Here is a 21,425-nt window from a genome sequence, read left to right as displayed (position 1 = left end):
TAACTCCTTCACCTTTACCATAGCCTTGGAGAGGGATAGGAGCAGACGATAAGGGAAAGTATTTAACTGGGGGAGGGGGAATTATAATGCTATTAGGCAGGAACTTGGGGCCGTAAATTGGGAACATGTTCTTGGGGAAGTGCAGAGTGGAAATATGGAGATTGTTTAAGGAGTACTTGCATGGGGTTCTGGATAGGTTTGTCCCATTGAGGCAGGGTAAGGATGGTAGGGTGAAGGAACTGTGGTTGACAAGAGACATAGAACATCTGGTCAAGAGGAAGAGAGAAGCTTACCTGAGGTTTAGAAAGGATGGATCAGACAGGGCTCTGGAGAGTTACATGGTAGCCAGGAGGCAGCTTAAGAATGGACTTAGGAGAGTTAGAAGGGGACATGAGAAGACCTTGGCAAGTAGGATCAAGAAAAACCCCAAGGCGTTCTACACGTATGTGAAGAATAAGAGGATGACTAGAGTGAGGGTAGGACCGAGCAGGGATAAAAGAGGAAATGTGCCTGGAGTTGGAAGAAGTAGGGGAGGTCCGTAATGAATACTTTGCTTCAGTATTCACCAGAGAGAGAGAGACCTTGACATTTGTGAGGATGGCGTATGACAGGCTGATATGCTAGGGCATGTCGATGTGGGGAAAGAGGATGGGCTGGAATTTTTGAAAAACATTAGGATAGATAAGGGGCTGGATGGGATATATCCAAGGTTATTATGGGAAGCGAGGGAAGAGATTGCTGTGCCTTTGGCGATGATCTTTGCATCCTCACTGGCCACAGGAGTAGTGCCAGATGATTGGATGGTGGCAAATGTTGTTCCTTTGTTTAAGAAAGGGAGTAGGGATAACCCTGGGAATTACAGACCGGTGAGTCTTACTTCAGTGGTGGGCAAATTACTAGAGAAGATTCTTAGAGACAGGATTTCTGGGCATTTGGAGAAGCATAGGCTGATGAGGGACAGTCAGCATGGTTTTGAGAGGGGCAGGTCGTGCCTCAGGAGCATGATTGAATTCTTTGAGGATGTGACAAAGCAAATTGATGAAGGTAGAGCAGTGGATGTGGTGTATATGGATTTTAGTAAGGCGTTTGATAAGGTTCCTTATGGAAAGTCAGGAGGCATGGGATCCAGGGAAACTTGGCTGTGTGGATTCAGAATTGGCTTGCTCATAGAAGACAGAGGGTGGTTGTAGATGGAGTGTATTCTGCCTGGAGGTCAGTGACCACTGGTGTTCCACAGGGATCTGTCTGTGACCCCTGCTCTTTGTGATTTTTATAAATGACTTGGATGAGGATGTGGAAGGGTGGGTTAGTAAGTTTGCTGATGATATTAAGGTTGGTGGTGTGTGGATAGTGTAGAAGGTTGCTGTAGTTTACAACAGGATATTGATAGAATGCAGACCTGAGATGAGGAGTGGCAGATGGAGTTCAACCCGGACAAGTGTGAAGTGATACATTTCGGGAGATCAAATTTGAAGGCAGAATACAAGGTTAAAGGCAGGACTCTTAGCAGTGTGGAGGAACAGAGGGATCATGGGGTCCACGTCCATAGATCTCTCAAGGTTACTGCACAGGTCAATAGGATTGTTAAGAAGTTGTATGGTGTATTGGCCTTAATTAGTCGGGCTATTGAGTTCAAGTGCCACGAGGTAATGTTGCAGCCCTATAGAACTCTGGTTAGACCACACTTGGAATATTGTGTTCAGTTCTGGTCGCTTCATTATAGGAAGGATGTGGAAGCTTTAGAGAGGGTGCAGAGGAGATTTACCAGGGTGCTGCCTGGATTGGAGAGCATGTCTTATGAGGATAGGTTAAGTGAGCTAGGGCTTTTCTCTTTGGAGAGAAGGAGGATGAGAGGTGACTTGATAGAGGTGTACAAGATGATATGAGTGGACAGTTAGAGACTTTTTCCCAGGGCAACAATGGCTAACATGAGGGGACATAATTTTAAGGTGATTGGAGGAAGATATAAGGGGGATGTCAGGGTAAGTTTTTTACACAGAGACTGGTGGGTGCGTGGAACACACTGCCAGCAGAGCTTGTGGGAACAGATACATTATGGACATTTAAGAAACTCTTAGATAGACACATGAATGATAGAGAAATGGAAGGCTATGTGGGAGTGAAGGGTTAGATCTTAGAGCAGGATAAAATGTTGGCACAACATTGTGGGCCGAAGGGCCTGTACTGTGCTGTAATGTTCTATGTTCAGACTCTCGTGCCAGTCATCAAGTTCCTACCTATACTAATTTCATTTGCCAGCACTTGGTCTTGTATGCTATGCTGTTTCCAGTGCTCATCTAAATACTCTGTAACTGCTGAGGGTACCTGTCTCCACCATCCTCTCAGGCAGTGCATTCCAGAGTAGAAATAACAAAGTAGCAAAGAATGCAGGAAGTTGGGACTAGCTGGGTGGGCACCATGGTCAGCATGGACTGGTTGGGCCAAAGGGCCTGTATCTGTGCTATATTGCTCTTATGACTCTTGTTACTACTGGGAGTAGTCTATAGGCCCCAAATAGTGGTTATGGTGCAGGGCAGACTATTAATTAAGAAAAATTGGGAAGTTACGGCAAAGGTATTGTATTAATTCTGGGCAAATATAATCTTCACATGGATTGGACAAATGAAATTTGTAAGGGTAGCTTGAAAGATAAGTTCATAAAGTCTATTCAGAACAGTTTCTTAGAACTATACATTGTGGAACCAATTAGAGGATAGGCTTTTTTAGATCTGGTTAAGTGCAATGAGACAGGATTAAGTAATAATACATAGATCCTCTGGGGAAGAGAGTTCATATCATGATGGAATTCCATAATCAGTTTGAGAGTGAGAAACTTGGGACTGAACCTAGTTTGCTTGATACCATTTATTTGAATAAATGATAGCAAGGTATGAAGGTAGAATTGGCTAAGGTGAATTGACATGGTAGACAAACAGTAATACACATTTAATGAGCTATTTCACAATTTTCAAGATATATTCCGTTGAGAAATAAAGACTCTATGGGAAGGATGATTCATATGTGTCTAATTAAGTAAATTAAGGATGGTATCAAATTGAAAGCAAATACATATAATGTTCTGAAGATTAGTGGTAGGATTGGCAAAAGTTTAGAAATCAGCAAAGAATGACTAACAAAATAATATATAGAGAAACAAGAAATCTAAAAATACAGTGAGCATCTACAAGTATAGAACCATAGAACACTTACAGCACAGAAAACAGGCCATTTGGCCCTTCTAGTCTGTGCTGACACTTTATTCTGCTAGTTCCATTGACCTGCACCCAGTCCATAACCCTCCAGACCTCTCCCATCCAGGTATCTATCCAATTTATTCTTAAAACTTAAGAGTGAGCCCGCATTTACCACGTCAGATGGCAATTCGTCCCACACTCCCACCACTCTCTGAGTGAAGAAATTCCCCCTAATGTTTCCCTTAAACCTTTCCCCTTTCACCCTAAAGCCATGTCCTCTCATACTTATCTCTCCAAATCTATAATTTATAAAAAGGACCCGAGTAGCTAAGGTTGAGACTGGGGATTTAATAATAGGAAATAAGGAAACATTGGAGACTTTGGACAAATATTTTGTATCTGTCCTCACTGTGGAAGACATTAAAAGTATCTGTGGAGGCTGAATTTTTTGTGGTGGAGACACAGATTTTTGTTCAGTGGGGAAGGGAGTGGGGACAAGCGTATGGGGAATAGGCAGGAAAGGGAGGCTGAGACCAAGATCAAATCAGCTATGATTTCATTGAATGGAGGACTGGACTATAGTCTACTACTGCTTCTCCTGTTTCTTACATAAGCAGGTTTTGATCCATTCTTTCAGAAGCCCCTGCAAACCCTCTACCAGTATTCACTAAAGTCCTACTGACAAAATGATTCAAATTACATTTTTAAACTAGCAATGTTGAAATAATAATGACAAAAGAAACCTACTATCAGTGCACTGATATCAACAAATTACCTGAGGATTTGCATTATGTGAGTGCCTTCCAGTTAAGCTTGCTGGACTAACTGCTTCAATGCAGTGCCCTGACTGTAGCTGCAGCGAGGCTGCTCCCTATCAGTTTTTCTGAGTGTAGATGGACATCTGTGAGCAGTTCTGGACCCGGAAGGCCAGTGGGTGTCTGTGGTTGCTCAACATGAGGGGCTGCAGTCTGGGTCACAGGTGAGGGAGTTGCATGGTGACAGGAGAAATGCTAACATCCTGAGCTAGGATGACACTTTAGCATTCTGTGAGGCTAATGTAGTTCCTCCAGTTTTGGTTAGACAACAGTCTTGAAGAAAATCAATCTGCCTGTTAATCAGAGAGCGCTGCTTGCAGCAGCCTGAAAATTCACAAAGATGGTCTCCATATGAGTCTCTACGGAAGCTGGAACTGTTCCTTCAGGATCAGGGTGTCTCAAAACCACCTGCCTCTGAGTGGGGATGGTGGCAATGAACTGTGAGACGCAAGAGATGAACGCCCCCATGCTTCTTGGCGACTTTTCCATTCTGTCAGGCAATTTGCACAATGTGCTGAGCATTTCGACGTGCACCTGGCATGGTACCTGTAGTATCGTAATCCTCCCCTGATTCTAGTGCACAGTTGCACCATCTGAGGACCAGGGACACTACCTTCCCTATGGCTCTCGCCTAACTGCAGTGGTGCAGCTAGTAGAGCCGCTGCCTCACAGAGACTGGTTTTCAATCCTGACCTCAGATGCTGTCTGTATGGAGTTTGCACGTTCTCTCTGTGACTGTGTGGGTTTCCTCCAGGGCTCCGGTGTCCTTCCAGAGAAATGCGGGTTGGTAGGTTAATTGGCCACTGCAAATTGCCACCAGTATATAGGTGAATCTGGGGGAGTTGATGGGAATGTGAGGAGAATGAAAAGGGATTAGTGTAGGATTAGCGTAAATGGGTATTTGATGGTCAGTGTGGACTCGGTGGGCTGAAGGCCCTGTTTCTGTGCTGTATTTCTCTACTAGTGGCAGGTATCTCCCCCGTGAAACCCATGCCTCTAATCTAGCTCATCTACCCTCTCGGTTTCAGTACTTCAGTTGATGCTGTGTAGCATCAGGCCCAATGACACTTCATGAGTCTTGCCCACCTCCCCCATTTCCTCTGCAGAGTGATACTCCTGCAAGTGAGTGGCTTCTGGACTGAGACTCTCCTGAGAGTCAGAATGGTAAAGACAAAGTGAGGGACATGGTCAGGCAGAGGGCATTACATTCTTGGACAAACTGGTCAAAGACATGCAGATAGAAATAGACTGATCATTCATTCCTATGAGAGATAAGGCACCTGTAAATATCTGAGATATAAAGACAAAAGAGACTGCAGATGTTGGAATCTGGAGCAACACCCAAGATGCTGGAGGAACTCAGCAGGTCAGGCAGCATCTATGGAGGGAAATGGACAGTCAATGTTTCAGGTTGAGACCCTTCATTTGGACATATGAGATGTGCTGTTGTCTCCATTGATTTGTGTGTGCAGCTGCTTGCTTGTGTGTGAGTGTGCTCGGGATATGATAAGGAGAGAGAAGTCAATTAGGAGTGTAAGAGGGCATTTGGAGTAATGGTCACCATTGTGAGATAAGTGTGTGCTTTGACATCCGAGAGGTGTGTGTGTGTGTTGCAGCTGGCTGTGTCTGAAGGCACGTAAGCGAAGTACATTCCAAGTGTTCGAGACTTGCCTTGACAGCTCATGGAATTTCTTGTGACATTGCTTCTCTAGCTATGGGGTGAATCACTGCCAGAGGGTGCATCATTAGCCATGTCCTGCTGGTTCCTCTTCATTGTCAGCTCTGGGTGGCTTCTAAGCAGCTGGGGATAAAGGACACGCCTCCTGCTCTCTGTCAGATTCAGAAGGATGTCAGGCTTATCAGAGACATGGAGGCTGACGTGTCCAGTGGGGATAGGGGTGAGCAGATGACCCTTCACTTGCAACGATTTCCTGAAAAATCACAGTAGCGCAAACACTGGCAACAGGGCTGCATCCCTGACGTCAATAAGCTGAGGAAAAGACCTTCAGGGGTGTTGAATTCCAGGACTAATTTTCAGGACCAAAGCAGATTGCCATTTAAGATAGAGTTAGCCATTACAAATGTACTTGGAATTTTATATTTGGATTGGGATCAAATCTTGGTTGTAACAGCATTGAAAAGGCGCAAGTCAACTGTGCTATGGAGGCTTAGCACCGCTAGTTAGGAGGCAGATGAGATTTGGGAATGCAAGTATCGAAGTTAAAAACTGGTGGATAAATTCCAAAAAGGCAATCAAAATGTTGACCTTTATCTTAAAGGGGCAAATTCAGAGGATGTAGTCTTCAGGGCTAATCCAAAATAGGCAGATACTGTCACTAAATTTAGGAGGCATTTAGACAGGCACTTGAATAGGCAAGCCATAGAAGAATATGACCCTAATGCAGGCATATGGGATTAGTGTAGATGGGCAAAATGGTCAGCATGGACATAATGGGCCAAAGGGCCTGTTTCTATGACTTCTATAAAATCAGGAAACACTTCCCTACTGCTCTTACAGTGAAAATCAAGAACTGTTTTGACTTGGAGATAGTGGGTGTTGGGTCAATTAGAACTTTTAAAAGTGACAATGGTAGATTTTTCTAAATGTACTAAGGATATAGAGCAAATATGGATAAATGGAATGGGAGCAGATCAGGGAAGATTGAATCGAATAGTGGAATAAGCTTGAGGGGCTGAATGGCCCACTATTGGTAATGTTGTTGTTTCTTTTTATGTAGATCATGTGGTGACAATTTAATTATACAGATGTCATTTGATGCTAAATCTAAATCAGATCGTTTACTGCAATTTCTAAATATATGCGTGAAATTGAGTCCTAACTCTAATTACATGTAAGACACTGAGAGCTAACTTTATATGCAAGTATTTTTTTGCTGCAAACTCTAGCTAAATGTAGATTGTTTAGTATTAACTAATTATATGCAGACAGCTCCGTGCTAATCTGGTAGATGGAGAATATTTAGTGCTCGGTGCAAACTTCAGTGCAAAATTGCAAATGCATAAACATAGTTTTGGTGCTAATTCTAATACATATGTGCCTTTACAGGCGGTATGTTGGGTAACTCTAGTATATGAAGACTCCTACTACTATCTCTATATGTAAACAGCTTAGAGCAAACTCCAGTACATACAGGTAAGTTGGTGCTATCCCTAGAATGTATAGGTTTTCCAGTGCTATTTTGAAATTAGTGCTACTGCCTCACAGCTCCAGGGACCCAGGTCCAATTTTGACGTTGAGTGCTACCTGTGTGGAGTTTGCATGTTCCCTCTATTATTCAGTGGGTTCCCTCCCACATCCCAAAGACATACTGACAGGTTAATTGGTTACTGTAATTACCCCTAGTGTAGATAAGTGGTATGGTTGGACTACTGGAGAATAAGGCAAAGGAAAATAGGACTGATGAAATTGCCTTGCTGTACTGGAAGCTGGCATGGACTCAGTGGGCTGAATGGCCTCCTATGTCATTATAAAAATGCTATATACAGGCAACCTGGTACTAACTCCATTATGCATAGGTTGCCTCATGTTAACTGCTTGTCGGTGGACCGCCTGGTGCTACCTCTATTACACAGAGGTTACCAGTGCAAATTTCATTACATATAAGCTACCTAGTGCTGACTCCATCATATTACAGACTGCCTCATGCTATCTCTTATAAACAGACTGCCTGGTGCTGCCTCCATATATATCGGGGGCTCCTGTTGAGAGAGAGAGAAACATTCAACATTTCAGGTCAACGACCAACTCTGGATGAAGCATCAATCCACTTGCACCTTCTCCAATTTACTGAATTGCATTTGGTGTTCACAAAGCTGTCTCATCCATATAAGAGAAACCAGACTCAAAACGGAGTGACAGCTTCGCCCACTCTCAGCTTAGTCCAGAGAAGACCTCTCTGCCTTTGGCCTCTCACACTGTTCCAATGAAGCCTGATATAAGCTTGAAGAACAGCATTTCATCTTCTGACCTGGCACATGAAGCCTTCAGAACTTAACATTAAATTCAGCAATTTCATATAATTAGCCTTTCCAGTTTGTGTCAGAACTGGTCACCTTTGATGAAAGGTCATCAACTGGAAATGTTATCTCTGTTTCTCTGTCCACTGGTACGGCCCATCCTGCTGAGTCTTTCTGATATTTTCTGCTTTCTTTTTAGGTTACTTGGTACTCCAGGATATGTAGATTGTTTTATTCTAACGCCCGTATATACAGGCTGTTTGGAGCAAACTCTTGTTTGGAGCAAACCTGCTGCTTTCTGTTAACCCTTGTAAATACTGACCGTACATGCAAGGTCTTGAGTTAAGTCTAGTGTATGTAAGGTGTTTTGTGCTAACCTCATTACATGTAAGCTGCTGGTGCTAACTCAAGGAAAGACAAGGCACTTGGTACTAATTCCACTATATCCTACCTTCTTAATGCTAACTTTAACAAGTTGCTAACTCCAGTCTATGTTGTTGAAAAGCAAGAAACTGCAGATGCTGCAAACCTAAATTAAAAACAGAAAGTGCTGGTACTACTCCAAAGATCAGACAGCATCTGCGGAGAGAGGAACAGTGTTAACATTTCAGGTTGATGATCTTTCATCAGAACAGTTCTGATGAAACATTATTGGTCTGGAACTATATTTCTCCCTCCACAAATGCTCCCTGACCTGCTGTCTATTTCCAGGACTTCCTGTTTTTATTCTGTAAAGTGTAGGTCACTTACTGCAGACCTCCAGTATACGTTAAGCTGTTTCATCTTGGTTCTGGTTGGACGCGGAAATTACTTAGGTGAGTGAGAACCTTTTATATTGGGTGGGGATAAAATTGGAGGCCTAGTTTATGCAACTCTTGCAAGAAAATAATTTTCGACTCTGAATGTGTGTGACTCCAACTGAACCTCCCCTCAAGTCAGTGTTCCTATGGGAGGGCATTTTCATTTCTGCCCTCATTTTAACAAATTTAACAGTGAGATATTGTGATAGTACCTCCAGAGATGCATGCAGTTGATGAGTAGATTGGCGACTACTTGGATTAAGACTGCCAAGTTTATTGAGCGTGCAAGTTGTCAGACAGGAAAGACTATGTGACCCATTAACCTGCCCAGCACTCATGATGACTAAAGCATCATTACAAAACTGGGACTCCACTAGAGTAAGCCCCATTTTTACTGTTCCTCCTTCAGGGTCTCCACAGCATCCTCCACAGACAGAGGTACCAGTCTCTGCACCCCTTTCTGTCCCTGTCATAGACATATAGCTCCTCTTGGTCTCGGACCACCAATTCCCTGACCTTCCCCCAGCCAGAGGGCAGGCCCATGACTGAAGCAGTCTTTGGTAGAGACTACTGACATCCATCAAACTGATTGTGATGCACTAGGATTCCTCAGCCTCTATTGTCACTTAACCCTTGCACAGGTTGTGGGATTGTCTGGAAACTTACTATTCATATTCTCAACACTGCTGCCAGGGCACTAATAAAGACCAGAAACATACATTCACATACACTTATTTGTTCAATAACTAGGAACTTCTAAGCATATTAGTTTCTTCTGTGTAGACACAAGAGACTGCAGATGCTGGAATCTGGAGCAACACACAAGATGCTGGAGGAACTCAGCGGGTCAGACAGCTTCTGTGGGAGGAAATGGACAGCTGGCATTTCGGGTTGAGATCCGTCATCTGGACTGAGAGATAGAGGGGAGATAGCCAATATAAAAAGTTGGAGGGAAGGGGTGGAGCAAGATCTAGCATGCGCTAGGTGTATCAAGGTGAGGAGGGGTGAGAGGCAGATGGAGGAGGGTAGAACGGAGATAGTGACAGAGGCTGGGTGGTGATAGGTGGAGGTGACAAAGGGCTGAAGATGAGGGAATAAGAGCAAAGTGGAGCATGGAATCAAGTGACGGAGGTGGGGAGGGCAGATGGGAACAGTGGGAAGGGGAACCAGTGGGAGGAGTGTGTGGGAGATGGGCAGATGAAGTGGGTGGAGGCGGGATTAGAAACAGGGTGATAGGGGCTGGGGTGGGTGTAGGAAAATCAGGGTAGTTCAGGAGGAGAGAGAAAAGGGACAGAGGGGGAGCTGTTTACTGGAAGCTGGGGAATTCAACGTTCATGCTGTTGGGTTGTAGACTACCCAGATGGAATATAGGTGCTGTTTCTCTAGTTTGCGTTTGGCCTCACCCTGGCAGTGGAGGAGGCCAAGGACAGACAGGTCGCTGTGGGAATGGGGAGGAGAATTAAAATGGCTAGCAACCAGGAAATCCAGATGGCCATGGTTTCTTCTATGTGTTTGCCGATGGCACAAATTTCTTCAAGCTAGGCAGGGGGAAATTATCAGGCAGGATTTAAGGTTGAAAGTAAAGGTCAAGGCCTCTCCAGTTCTGCATTTAGTGTAAGCTGTTGCTGACAATGTAAATGCTGTAGGATGAAGAACTTATGTTAGTCTTCTGAACTTTGCTGCTCTTTGTGAAACCATGACTGAATTCCAGCTGTAAACACAGGGCACAATGCCACCCGATGTGAAACTCTCTGCCTAGATTGCCAAATGCTAGTTTAACAGTATTGAACTGACTCAGCAAGAAGAGACACCACTCTTAATTCTCTTTAGGTTTATTGGCCTCTTGATTTGATCAAATTTGTCACAATGTAAATGAAAGTAGCTTGAGAAATGAATGGAGAATTATGTAGAGTGTTTACTTTCTGGTTAATTTATTCCACAACCTCTTCTTACTTCTTTCCAGTTACATTCATCTGTGACACGGATTCAGGTGCCAGTGTTGGGCTTCAACTACTCATTTGCCCACATGTGTATTCTAAAGGACAATAAGATGTGCGTCCTGGATGATATTGTTCATGTGCTGGAGGAGCTCAGGGCTGCATGGACGCAGAACCGCACAGGAATTGTCATCAATTACCCAAATACCTACCTTAAAGATGGCCGGGAGGTGTTCATCGGGCATCAGCTTGGAGGAGTTACCCTGCAGAACAAAGACCGGGTGAAATCTGCCCGGGCGATGCAAATCACTTACTACCTGCAAACCCGCAATTCCCTGAATGACTTGGTGGCGGAGAAGTGGGAGTCAACTTTTTGCGAGACCATTGAAAGTTTCCAAAAATCCAATAAGGAGCTGAAGCTCTATCCATTTACATCTTCATCACTGAAGGAGGATTTTCAGAAGAGCAGCCATGTTTCGGAGTGGTACCTGGTGACCAGCCTGCTGGTGGTTTGGATTCTGGCCATGTTGTGCTGTTCCATGCAAGACTGTGTTCGCAGCAAGCCTTGGCTTGGACTCCTGGGTTTAGTGACAATGGCTCTGGCCACCCTCACCTCAGCAGGGATCATCAATTTAATGGGAGGGAAGTACAACTCCACCTTCCTGGGGATTCCCTTCATTATTTTAGGTAAGTATGAAACTAATTGCCATCCATCTACTGTTACAATGAACTATTACCATCCAGAAAGGATGACTGCAAATTGTATATTTTTATCAACATTCACAACAGTTGTCAAAGTTGAGTTTATTGTCATATGCACAAGTACATGTATGCACAGGTAAAATGAAAAACTTACTTGCAGCAGCATCACAGGCACATGGGATTAGAAACACAACATTCACAAGAATAACATTAGTTAAAACATAAATTATACAAAATTACATAAGAACACAATTAAAACAAAAAAAACCGAAGTCCATTGTGGTGCAAAGTGGTCATAGTGTTGCTATTACTGAGGTAGTGATTATGGTTGTGCAGCTTGGTTCAAGAATCGAATGGTTGAAGGGAAGTAGCTGTTCTTGAACCTGGTGGTGTGGGACTTCGGGCTTCTGTACCTCCTGCCCGATGGTAGCTGCAAGAAGATGACATGGCCCGGATGGTGGAGATCTTTGATGATAGAGGTTGCCTTCTTGAGGCAGCACCTCGTGTAGATGCTGCCAATGGTGGGGAGGAATATGCCCGTGATGTATTGGGCTGAGCCCACTACTCTCTGCAGCTTCTTACGTAGGAACATATCAACGGTTCATTCCTGACCTTGGCTTCTGTCTGTGTAGAATTTGCATGCTCTCCCTGTTACCATATGTACTGGTTTTCTCTCAGTGCTCTGGTTTCCTCCCACATCCCAAAGAATACAGGTCGGTGACATAAATAAAAATGCACAGGATTTTTATTTGTGTCACTAACCTGAATGCAGATCAATTGGCTGCTGTAAATTGCCCCTGGTGTGTAGGTGAGGGGCAGGATCTGAGGGGAGTTGATGAGAATGTGGGGAGAATGAAAAGAAAGGATTAATGCTAGGATTAGCATAAATGGGTGGTTGGTATTGGCAGTGGTTTATTATTGTCACATGTACTGAAATACAGTGAAAAGCTTTTGTTTGCATGCCACCCAGACGGATGATTCTATACATAAGTATGTCAAGGTAGTACAAAGAAAACAGAGTGCAGAATATAGTGTTACAGTTACAGAGAATTGCAGTGCAGGTAGATAATTGGTCCGGACTTGCTGGGCCGAAGGGCCTGTTTCTGAGCTATATGACTCTTTAGCTCTTAATTCAGGTACTTTGGCATCTACACTTCTGGAAAAATGTTGAGACTTTAGAGAGATTACAACCTACAATTCTGAGAGGCTGCCTGAGAGTTGGGGATACAAATCCAAAGAAAGAGATGAAAAGCCATATCTCATTGTTGAATCAAGGCAGATTAAAGGCTGACAGGCATTAAATGAAACAGCAGATAATTTCCAGTGACAGAGGGACCTGGATCACGGATGGCAACCACAAAAACAGTGGACAGGAGAACTTTGATGCAGTAGAATTCACTTCTACATTTAATGGTCAAAGCAGGAACTTTGTCAGCATTCAACAACATCATTCATTATTAGATGGATAACAGGAAAACATGTTGATGGGATTAGAACTGATTGCAGGAAAGTTGAACAAGCAGGAAGGTGGAACTGAGGCCAAGATCCATGTAGATTTATGATGATGCTGCCAGGGCTTGAGGGTCTGAGTTATAGGGGGAGGTTGCGCAGGCTAGGACTTTATTCCCTAGATTGTAGGAGATTGAGGGGTGACTTTATAGAGGTGTTTGAAATCATGAGGGGTATAGATAGGCTGAACGCACATAGTCTTTTTCCCAGGGTATAGGAGGATTAAAAATGAGAGGGCATAGGTTTAAGGTGAGAGGTAAAAAATTTAAAAGGGACCTGTGGGGCAACTTCTTCACACAGAGGGTGGTGAGTATATGGAATGAGCTGCTAGAGGAAGTGGTTGAGGCAAGTTTAATAATAGCATTTAAAAGACGCTTGGATAAGTACATGGATAGGAGGGGTTCAGAGGGATATGAGCCAAACACAGGTAAATGGGACTAGCTTAGTGGGCACCATGTTCGGCATGGACAAATTGGCTTGAAGGGCCTGGTTCCGTGCTGTATTACTTCATGACTCTAAGAGTAGGTCAACCAGGATCACCTGGAGTGTAAACAGTGGTGTGTATATACTCGTTTGCTTGGTATATATGTGCTTGTTGTATTTCTATGCACATAAATTGTATTTTCTGTTCATTTGAACTCCTTTAAGCATGAGTGCCTCCCATGCATTTTTATTTGTGTCACCTCGCTGGAATTGTTGCACTCTGTCCTGAGTTAGTTTCTGTTATTGGCAGAACTGTGTTTTGCACAGAGCAGCCCCCCAGTTGTACCCAAAAAATATAATTACTTAGTAGGAACCCTTAAGTTGCAAAATGGTTTTGAATGAACTATGGATTTGAAACTTGCTCAAATGCATTTGTTATTTTGAAAGTTTATGGTCTTGAACCAATGATTATTGTAGTTAGGAATTTTAAGATTTCTAAAGGGTAGCTAATGTAAGAGATGTTCATCTGATGTGGGAGTCCACAATCTTAAAACTTGAGCTAAACTGTTCAGAAAGTTGACAAGTATATTTGGCAGTGTGGAATGGATGGCCTGTAGCATTTCAGAATGAATTTGAGCATTTTTGGCAGTTGTCTTCTGTAGACTCCATTTTAAGAACCACTGGTATTGGGTAACTTTCCAAGGAGTGCCTGGAGGCAGTGAGAGTGATTAACTGAAAAGGGCTATTGCACATTACTTCATTTATGACCCTACGTAACAGTGCATAACTCTCTCAGGCCACTGCTACAGGTTCTTTAACCATGCTCTTTGTGTTACGGTCACAGGGAGAAAATGCCAATTACATTCATTGATAAAGGGGTAACACTTAGCTGCACAACATATTTAGTAGTTGCCACCACAATGAAGCAGAGGTGGAATAAAGGAGTTGAAAGGGTAATGTAGGAACTGAGTCCCTGACATGGGGGAGTCCAGAATGAGGGGCATTTTGACACTGATAATGAATGAGACTGTCGAATTCGGTCAGAGAGAAGACTCAAAAGACCACTATTCTCGTTCAATCTCTTTCTTTATTTGATCCGAGGAGAGAGCACCAAGCCAGGCACCTACGTCCCGGACTGAGATACATTGATCTACATACATTCTTATACTCTTTCAGAGGTGCAAACAGTTACCATACAAGGAATGATCATGCATTAGTCAGACAGCATTGCACTTATTTTCTACATTGTGATTGGTTACAGACAAAGGAATTTACTTAAAGAAGTTACTATTTCTACTAAAGCTATAGTTCCTTAATCTTTTCAGACCATCTTGTTCCACCGGTTATCTTTGTATACATAAGGTTTCTCATGGTGGGCTCAGGGTCAGTTTAATGGAGCAAGAGTCAATTGTGCAGACTTGCTGAGACAGGAACTGATTGTACTGGTATTATCACACCTCAAGGCTGCAAAAACTAGCTGAAGCAAGCAAAATCTCTGGAGCAAGGCATTGCAAAGCGAAGCACAGCTATTTCAAGCTGTCTATTACAGCCATAGTGATGTACCCTGTAATTCATGTCTCAGGGCTCACAATCTTTTACTCTCCTAACCTTTCCTTATACCTTATACACATTCTCAAGACAGTGGCTGACTGTATTGGTCCCTGGTGGTTAATGAGATGAACCTGAAACTTCCATCACCAGCAGATGGTGAAACTGAATCCATTCTCTGAGACCAGGGCTTGGTGTCTGTCCCCAGAGTAAACGAGATACGCATGCTCAAACTGAGGCAAAAATTTAAATCCCCATGCCAGTCAATGCTGAGGTGGAGAGAGGGTGGGGGGACTGGAGAGGACAAGAGGGAAAGAGCTGCAAGGGAGGGAAGTGAATGAAGGGGAAAGGGGCTGAGGGGGCGAGAGGGAGTAGGGAGCCTGAAGAAAGGTGTGAGAGGAGGGGAGACCAGCAAGAAAACTGAGGGAGGAGGTTGGAAGGGGAATGAGGGAAGTGGGCACTAAGAGGGAGGGAAGATGAAGGAGATGCAGAGTAGGGCTGAGTGGGTAAGATAGAGTTGTGAGCATGTATATTTGTGACTCTATGTGTGTGTGTGTGTATGCTAAATCCATGTAGCAGAGTCTAGTCTTTACTCACTTTGGACCCACTTGTTGTTAGACCAAGACTTGTTCGAGCAAAACTATGTGGTAGTTGGTGTGTAATAACCATCCCACATGAAAAGAATCCCTGCATGACATGAAAATCAATAAACTGCAGATGGTGAAAGTATGAAATACAAACATGAAATGCTGAAAATACTCAGCAGATCAGGCAGCATCTATGGAAAGAGAAACAGTTAATGTTTCAGTCCAGAAGCCTTCATCAGAACAGTTCTGATGGGGGCTCCTAAAATGAAGTGTTAACTGTTTCTCTCTCCTCAGATGCTGCCTGACCCACTGCTCCTTCCAGTATTTCCTTCTTCATTTCATGTATAGGCATCTTTCACTCTTGAGAAATGCAGTGGAAGCACATCATCCTTAACCTGGAGGGATTGCCTCAGAAAGAGACGGAATGAGACAGTTAGTAATAGACAGTTTACATCCTCAATTATTCATGAAACAAGAGCCCACAGTGCCTGCTGTCTACAGTGAGTGAGACAGGAATCCACCGTGATCATTCCCAATAGATAATGAAATAAGAGCCTAAAATGTCTTTTCCCCATAGTTAATGAAACTGGAGTCCACTGTGTCAGTTTGCAATAGTTAGGGAAACATCAGCTAACATTGTCTGGCCCCATTAGTTACTAAAACAGGAGCCCACAGTGTCAGTTGTAGTGGGAAGTTTGGCAGGATCTCATAGCATCTGTTCTCCATGGTTAGTTTGATGTGAACTCATTGTGTCTGATTTCACTAGTTAGTGAGGCGACACAGTTTCTGTGCACCATAGTTACTGAAGCAAAAGTCTGTGATTTTTGAAACAGGGCAGCATCTCTTCAACCTCTCATACATAGTATTACAGAAAGTTGATAGCAGAGCAATGTATAAAATCACATCAACTCCTGGCAAAACAAAGCCTTTTCACCATCTACAAGGCACTTGCCTGGCATTTGATGGAATACTCTCCTCTTGCCATCTACAAAATGCATTGCAATTACTTGTCAAAACTCCATCAAAATCTCCCAAAGCAGCAACTGCTGTTACCTGGAAGGATAAGGGCAGCAGGTGGATGGGAATCCAACCAGCAGCAAAGTCCTTTCCAAATTTCATCTCCCCCCGATTAAAATATATTCTGTTACTTCATCATTACAAAGTCTAAATACTGGAATTCCTTACCTGACAACATGGTGGAAGTACTTTCACTGGATCTGCTGGTCCAAGAACGTGACTAATTAGAACACCCTCAAGGACACTTAGGAATGGACAATATAAATGCTGGTCTTGTTATTGATGCAAACAACCTGTAAATGAATGAGATAAAGGTCCTTGCTATCCAGCCTTCCCATAATCATTCTTGTGAGTTGCTCAATATCTATTCCTGTATGAGGATCTTGTACTTTGGGATTATGATGGGTTGAAAGTCTCTAAATTGTGAGATCTCACTAAATGTATATATCATGGAAATTTATGACACAGGAAATTTGTGGTGTAGTGGACAGTGAAGGAGGTTGTCTAATGTTACAAGATCTCGATAAAGTGGGTAAAGGAATGGCAGATGGAATTTAAATGATGCATTTTGGGAAGTTAAACCAGGGCAGGACTTGCATAGTGAATGGCAGAACCCTGGGGAATGTTGTACACCAGAGAGACCGAGGGGTACATGTACATAGTTTCCTGAAAGTGATGACATAGTTAGACAGGGTTCTGAAGAAGGTGCGCTTGCCTTCATCAGTCAGGACATAGAGTATGATTTGGGACATCATGCTACAACTGTACAAGACACTGGTGAGACTGCACCTGGAGTATTGTGTGCAGTTCTGGTTGCTGTACTATAGGAATCATATGATTAAGCTAGGGAAGGTGCAGAAAAGATTCACAAGGATGTTGCTGGGACTAGAGAGCTTGATTATAAGGTGAGACTGGACAGGTGGGGACTGTTTTCCCTGGAGCAAAGGAGGTTGAAGGGTGACCTCATAGAGATTTATAAAATCATGTGGATCCTAGATAAGGTGAACAATCAGTCTTTTTCCCAGGTTAGGGGGGTCTAAAACTAGAGGGCATAGGCTTAAAGTGAGAGGGGAAAGATTTAAAGGGAACCTGAGGGGCAACAGAAAGGCACGGTAGTGTAACGGTTAGCGTATGCCAATACAGCGCCAGCAACCCAGGTTCAATTCCCACTGCTCTCTGTAAGGAGCTTGTACATTCTCCCCATGTGTCTGCGTGGGTTTCCTCCGGGTGCTCTGGTTATCTCTCACATTCCAAAGACGTACAGGTTAGGAGCTGTGGGCATGCTATGTTGACACCGGAAGAGTGGCAACACTTGCGGGCTGCCCCCAGCATATTCTCAATAATGCAAAAAGATGCATTTCACTGTGTTTCGATGTACGTGTGACTAATAAATAAATATTTTCTCTAACATTTTCACACAGACTGTGGTGGGTATATGGAACGAGCTGCCAAAGGGAGTGGTAGAGGCAGATATAATAACAATATTATTACAATGTTTAAAAGACATTTGAACAGGTACATGTATAGGAAAGGTTTAGAGGGATATGGACCAAATGCAGGCAAATGGGACCAGCTCGGATAGACATCTTGGTCAGCATACACAATTTGGGCCAAAGGGCCTGTTTCTGTCCTCATGACTCTATGACTCCCAAAGGATAGCTCCACCTTACTGATCAATCCCCATCTACAGCACCGGCAATCTCCATCCAATGAGGAATGGTGGACAGTCAGGGAACCCTTTATTCTTGAAATTCCATTCCAATGAAGAATGGAATTACAAGAGTAAAGGGTTCCCAGACTGTAAAGTGTAAAATGTAACCATACTACTTAAGAAAAGATATAGAGGGAAAATACAGAGCTATTGTTCAGCCAGCCTGACATAGGGAAAATGTAGGAATCAATTTTTAATGAAGTAGTTACAGGGCACTTAGAAAATAATGATAGGATTGAGCGGAGTCATCGTGGATTTATGAAAGGCAAAATCAAGTTGACAAATCTGTTGGAATTTTTTGAGGTTGCAAAGTGTAGAAAAGATGGGTAAACCATTTGTTGTCATGTATTTTGACTTTCAGAAGCCCTTTGATAAGGTGCTAGGTGGGTTATCAAACAGAATTAGGGCACACAGTATTGGGGGTAATATATAGGCTTGGATTGAGAATTGGTTAACAGATAGAAAACAGAGGGTGGGAATAAATGGATTATTTTCAGGTTGGGACGAAATGACCAGTGGAGTACAGCAGGGTTCAGTACTGGCAACCCAGTTGTCTGTATTAATAATTTGGAATTGGGGATTAAGTGTAACATGTCTAAGCTTGAGAACAGAACACAAGAAAATAGGAGCAGTAATAGGCCACTCGGCCCCTCTAGCCTGCCCCACCATTCAATATGATCATGGCTAATCTATCCCGGGCCCTAACTCCTCCTCTGTGCCAGATCCCCATAACCCTTGGTCCCTGACCTTTTAAAAATTCATCTGCTTCCACTTTAAACTTGAGGCTAAGTTTGCAGAAATACAAAGATAGGTGGAGGGGCAGGTAGTGTTGCAGAGGCAGGGAGTCTGCAGAAGGACTTGGACAGGTTAGGAGAGTGGCAAAGAAGTGGCAGATGTAATATTGTGTAGGGAAGTGTGGGGTTATGTACTTTGGTAGGAAGAATAAAGGTGTAGATTATTTTCTAAATGGGGAGAGAATTCAAAAATTAGAGGTGCAAAAGAAGTTGGGAGTCCTAGTTCAGGATTCCCTTAAGGCTAACTTACAGGTTGAGTCAGTAGTAAAGAAGGCAAATGTAATGTTCCCATTCATTTTGAGAGGACTAAAATAAAAAAGCAAAGACATACTGCTAAGGCTTTATAAGGTGTTGGTTAGACTGCATTTGGAATATTTTGGGCCCCGTTTCTAAGGAAAGATGTGCTGGCCCCGAGGGTCCAGAGGAGGTTTATAAGAATGATCCTGGGAATGAGAGGCTTAATGTATGAGGAGCGTTTGATGTCTCTGGGCCTGTACTCGATGGAGTTCAGAAGGATGGGGGGGAATCTCATTGAAATCTATCGGATACTGAAAGGACTGAAAGGCCTGGTTCATGCAGTTTCCCCCGAATACTCTTTCTGTACCCCTGTGTTTTAATTTATAGTTTGGTCAAAGTCCCATTCCTTGGTGTGCAGAGCCTTGCTGGGGTCTCAAACTTCACCAACAGCCATGCATATCTTGCTATAGTTGCTCATTATTGCCCCCCAGCCAACATAATGGATCAGGTATGGTACCATTTCAACACAGGGTGAATAAATTCACATAGGGCCTTGATTACGATTGAGCTATGATTAGAGCTTATGTTCTTTATCTAAAAGTTTGTGTAGTTTATTTGTTAGGTTTGTGATCGCTGTTTGCTGAAGCTTGTCTTTTTCTTTGGGATTTGTGTTTCTTATCTACAGTGTGTGAATTTATGCATAGGATTTGAGTTCTTTATTTTTTCGGGAGTTTAACTGCATTGATTTGAGCTATGTGTGGCTTGAGCTCTAATTTTTGTGGTCCATTGAGATCTCTAACTAGCTGTTTAAGAGCTTAATCTTTGGGAGTCAAAGCATATTTCTGTTACTTTTTGACCTTTATTTTTCAAGGTTTGATTTCTGTTGCGGATTGAACACTCTGTATATAGAGATTGTCTGTTGAAATTGGAGCTCTTTATTTGAAGGATGAAGGGTTTTTGATCTGAAACATTAGCTCTGTTCTTCTTCTCTGCTGGATATATCTGGCATTTTCTGTTTTTATTTCCATTTATTTGTTCATGGTTTGTGAACTTTCAGTATGGTGTTTTGTGATCTAGATATTTGAAAATTATCGGAGTGTATAATTATAATCTGAGTGGATGAACACCTTCAAAATGTTCGAATGATTCAGTGAACACCAGCAAGTATTTAGAGAGGGTGGTCAATGCCATACGAATTTTTTGAAGAAATTACACTAAAGCAGTGAACAGGTGAATGGCAATAGATGTTATTTTTGTGGACACTTGAAGACATTTGAGGAAGTCCTTCATTAGAGAGGCACACATGTCAGTGGTACTGCTTTTTCACAGCTCCAGTGACCCAGGATCAATCCCAACCTCAGGTGCTGTCTGCATGGAGTTTGCACATTATCCTTGTGACCGCATGGGTTTCCTTCCTCATTCCTAAAACAGAACCACAGAATTATACAGGGCAGGAACAGACCCTGAGTCACACTGAGTCCAGGCTGACCATCAAACATTCATTTACACTAATCCTATTATTGTTCTTTCCACATTTCATAGAATCAGAGAACCAATGGGCTGTTTTGACCCATCTTGTCCATGCCAACCACGATGCGTATCTACGCTAATCCCATTTGCCTGCTTTAGGCCCATCACCCTCTATGCCTTTCCTATCTAAATATCTGTCGAAATGCCTTATAAATGTTCTAATTATCCCTACCACTTCCTCTGGCAGCTTGTTGCAGATAACCACCACTCTGTGTGAAAAATTTATCCCTAAGATCTCTTTTAAATGTTTCCCCTCTCACCTTAAACCTGTGTTCTCTCGTTCTAGACTGCTCTGTCCTAGGAAGGCTCTAATTATCTATCCAATCTATGCCCCTCATTATAAACCTCTCTAAAGTCACCCTTCAGCCTCCTATGTTCCAGTGAGAATAAACTTGGCCTATCCAATATTTCCTTATAGCTACAGCCCACCATTCCAGGCAATTCCCCTCAGATTCTAAGACTCATCTACACACTATGGCAGTTTACAGTGGCCAATTAACCTACCAAGCGGCATGTCTTTGGGATGTGGGAGGAGACCAGAGCACCCAGAGGAAACCCATGCGGTCACAGAGAGAATGTACAAACTCCACACACTATCAGATTAGGATTGAACCCGAGTCACTGGAGCTGTGAGACAGCAGCT

General features: G+C 43.1%; 1 protein-coding gene across 2 annotated transcripts in view; it reads left to right on the top strand.

The window, feature by feature from the left end:
* Positions 1-21,425, top strand: part of ptchd1 (patched domain containing 1) — a 56,917-nt gene that overhangs the window by 14,053 nt on the left and 21,439 nt on the right. For both annotated transcript variants that reach the window (XM_052013746.1, XM_052013747.1), the window contains exon 2: positions 10,751-11,411. In XM_052013746.1, coding sequence (XP_051869706.1) covers positions 10,751-11,411 — 661 coding nt within the window. The remainder of the gene's footprint in view (positions 1-10,750; positions 11,412-21,425) is intronic.

The sequence above is a fragment of the Pristis pectinata genome, chromosome 4, assembly GCF_009764475.1.
Source record: "Pristis pectinata isolate sPriPec2 chromosome 4, sPriPec2.1.pri, whole genome shotgun sequence".
Lineage (NCBI taxonomy): Eukaryota > Metazoa > Chordata > Chondrichthyes > Rhinopristiformes > Pristidae > Pristis > Pristis pectinata.
The sequence above is the reverse complement of the archived record's forward strand: the minus strand, read 5'-3'. Positions and strand labels throughout refer to the sequence as shown.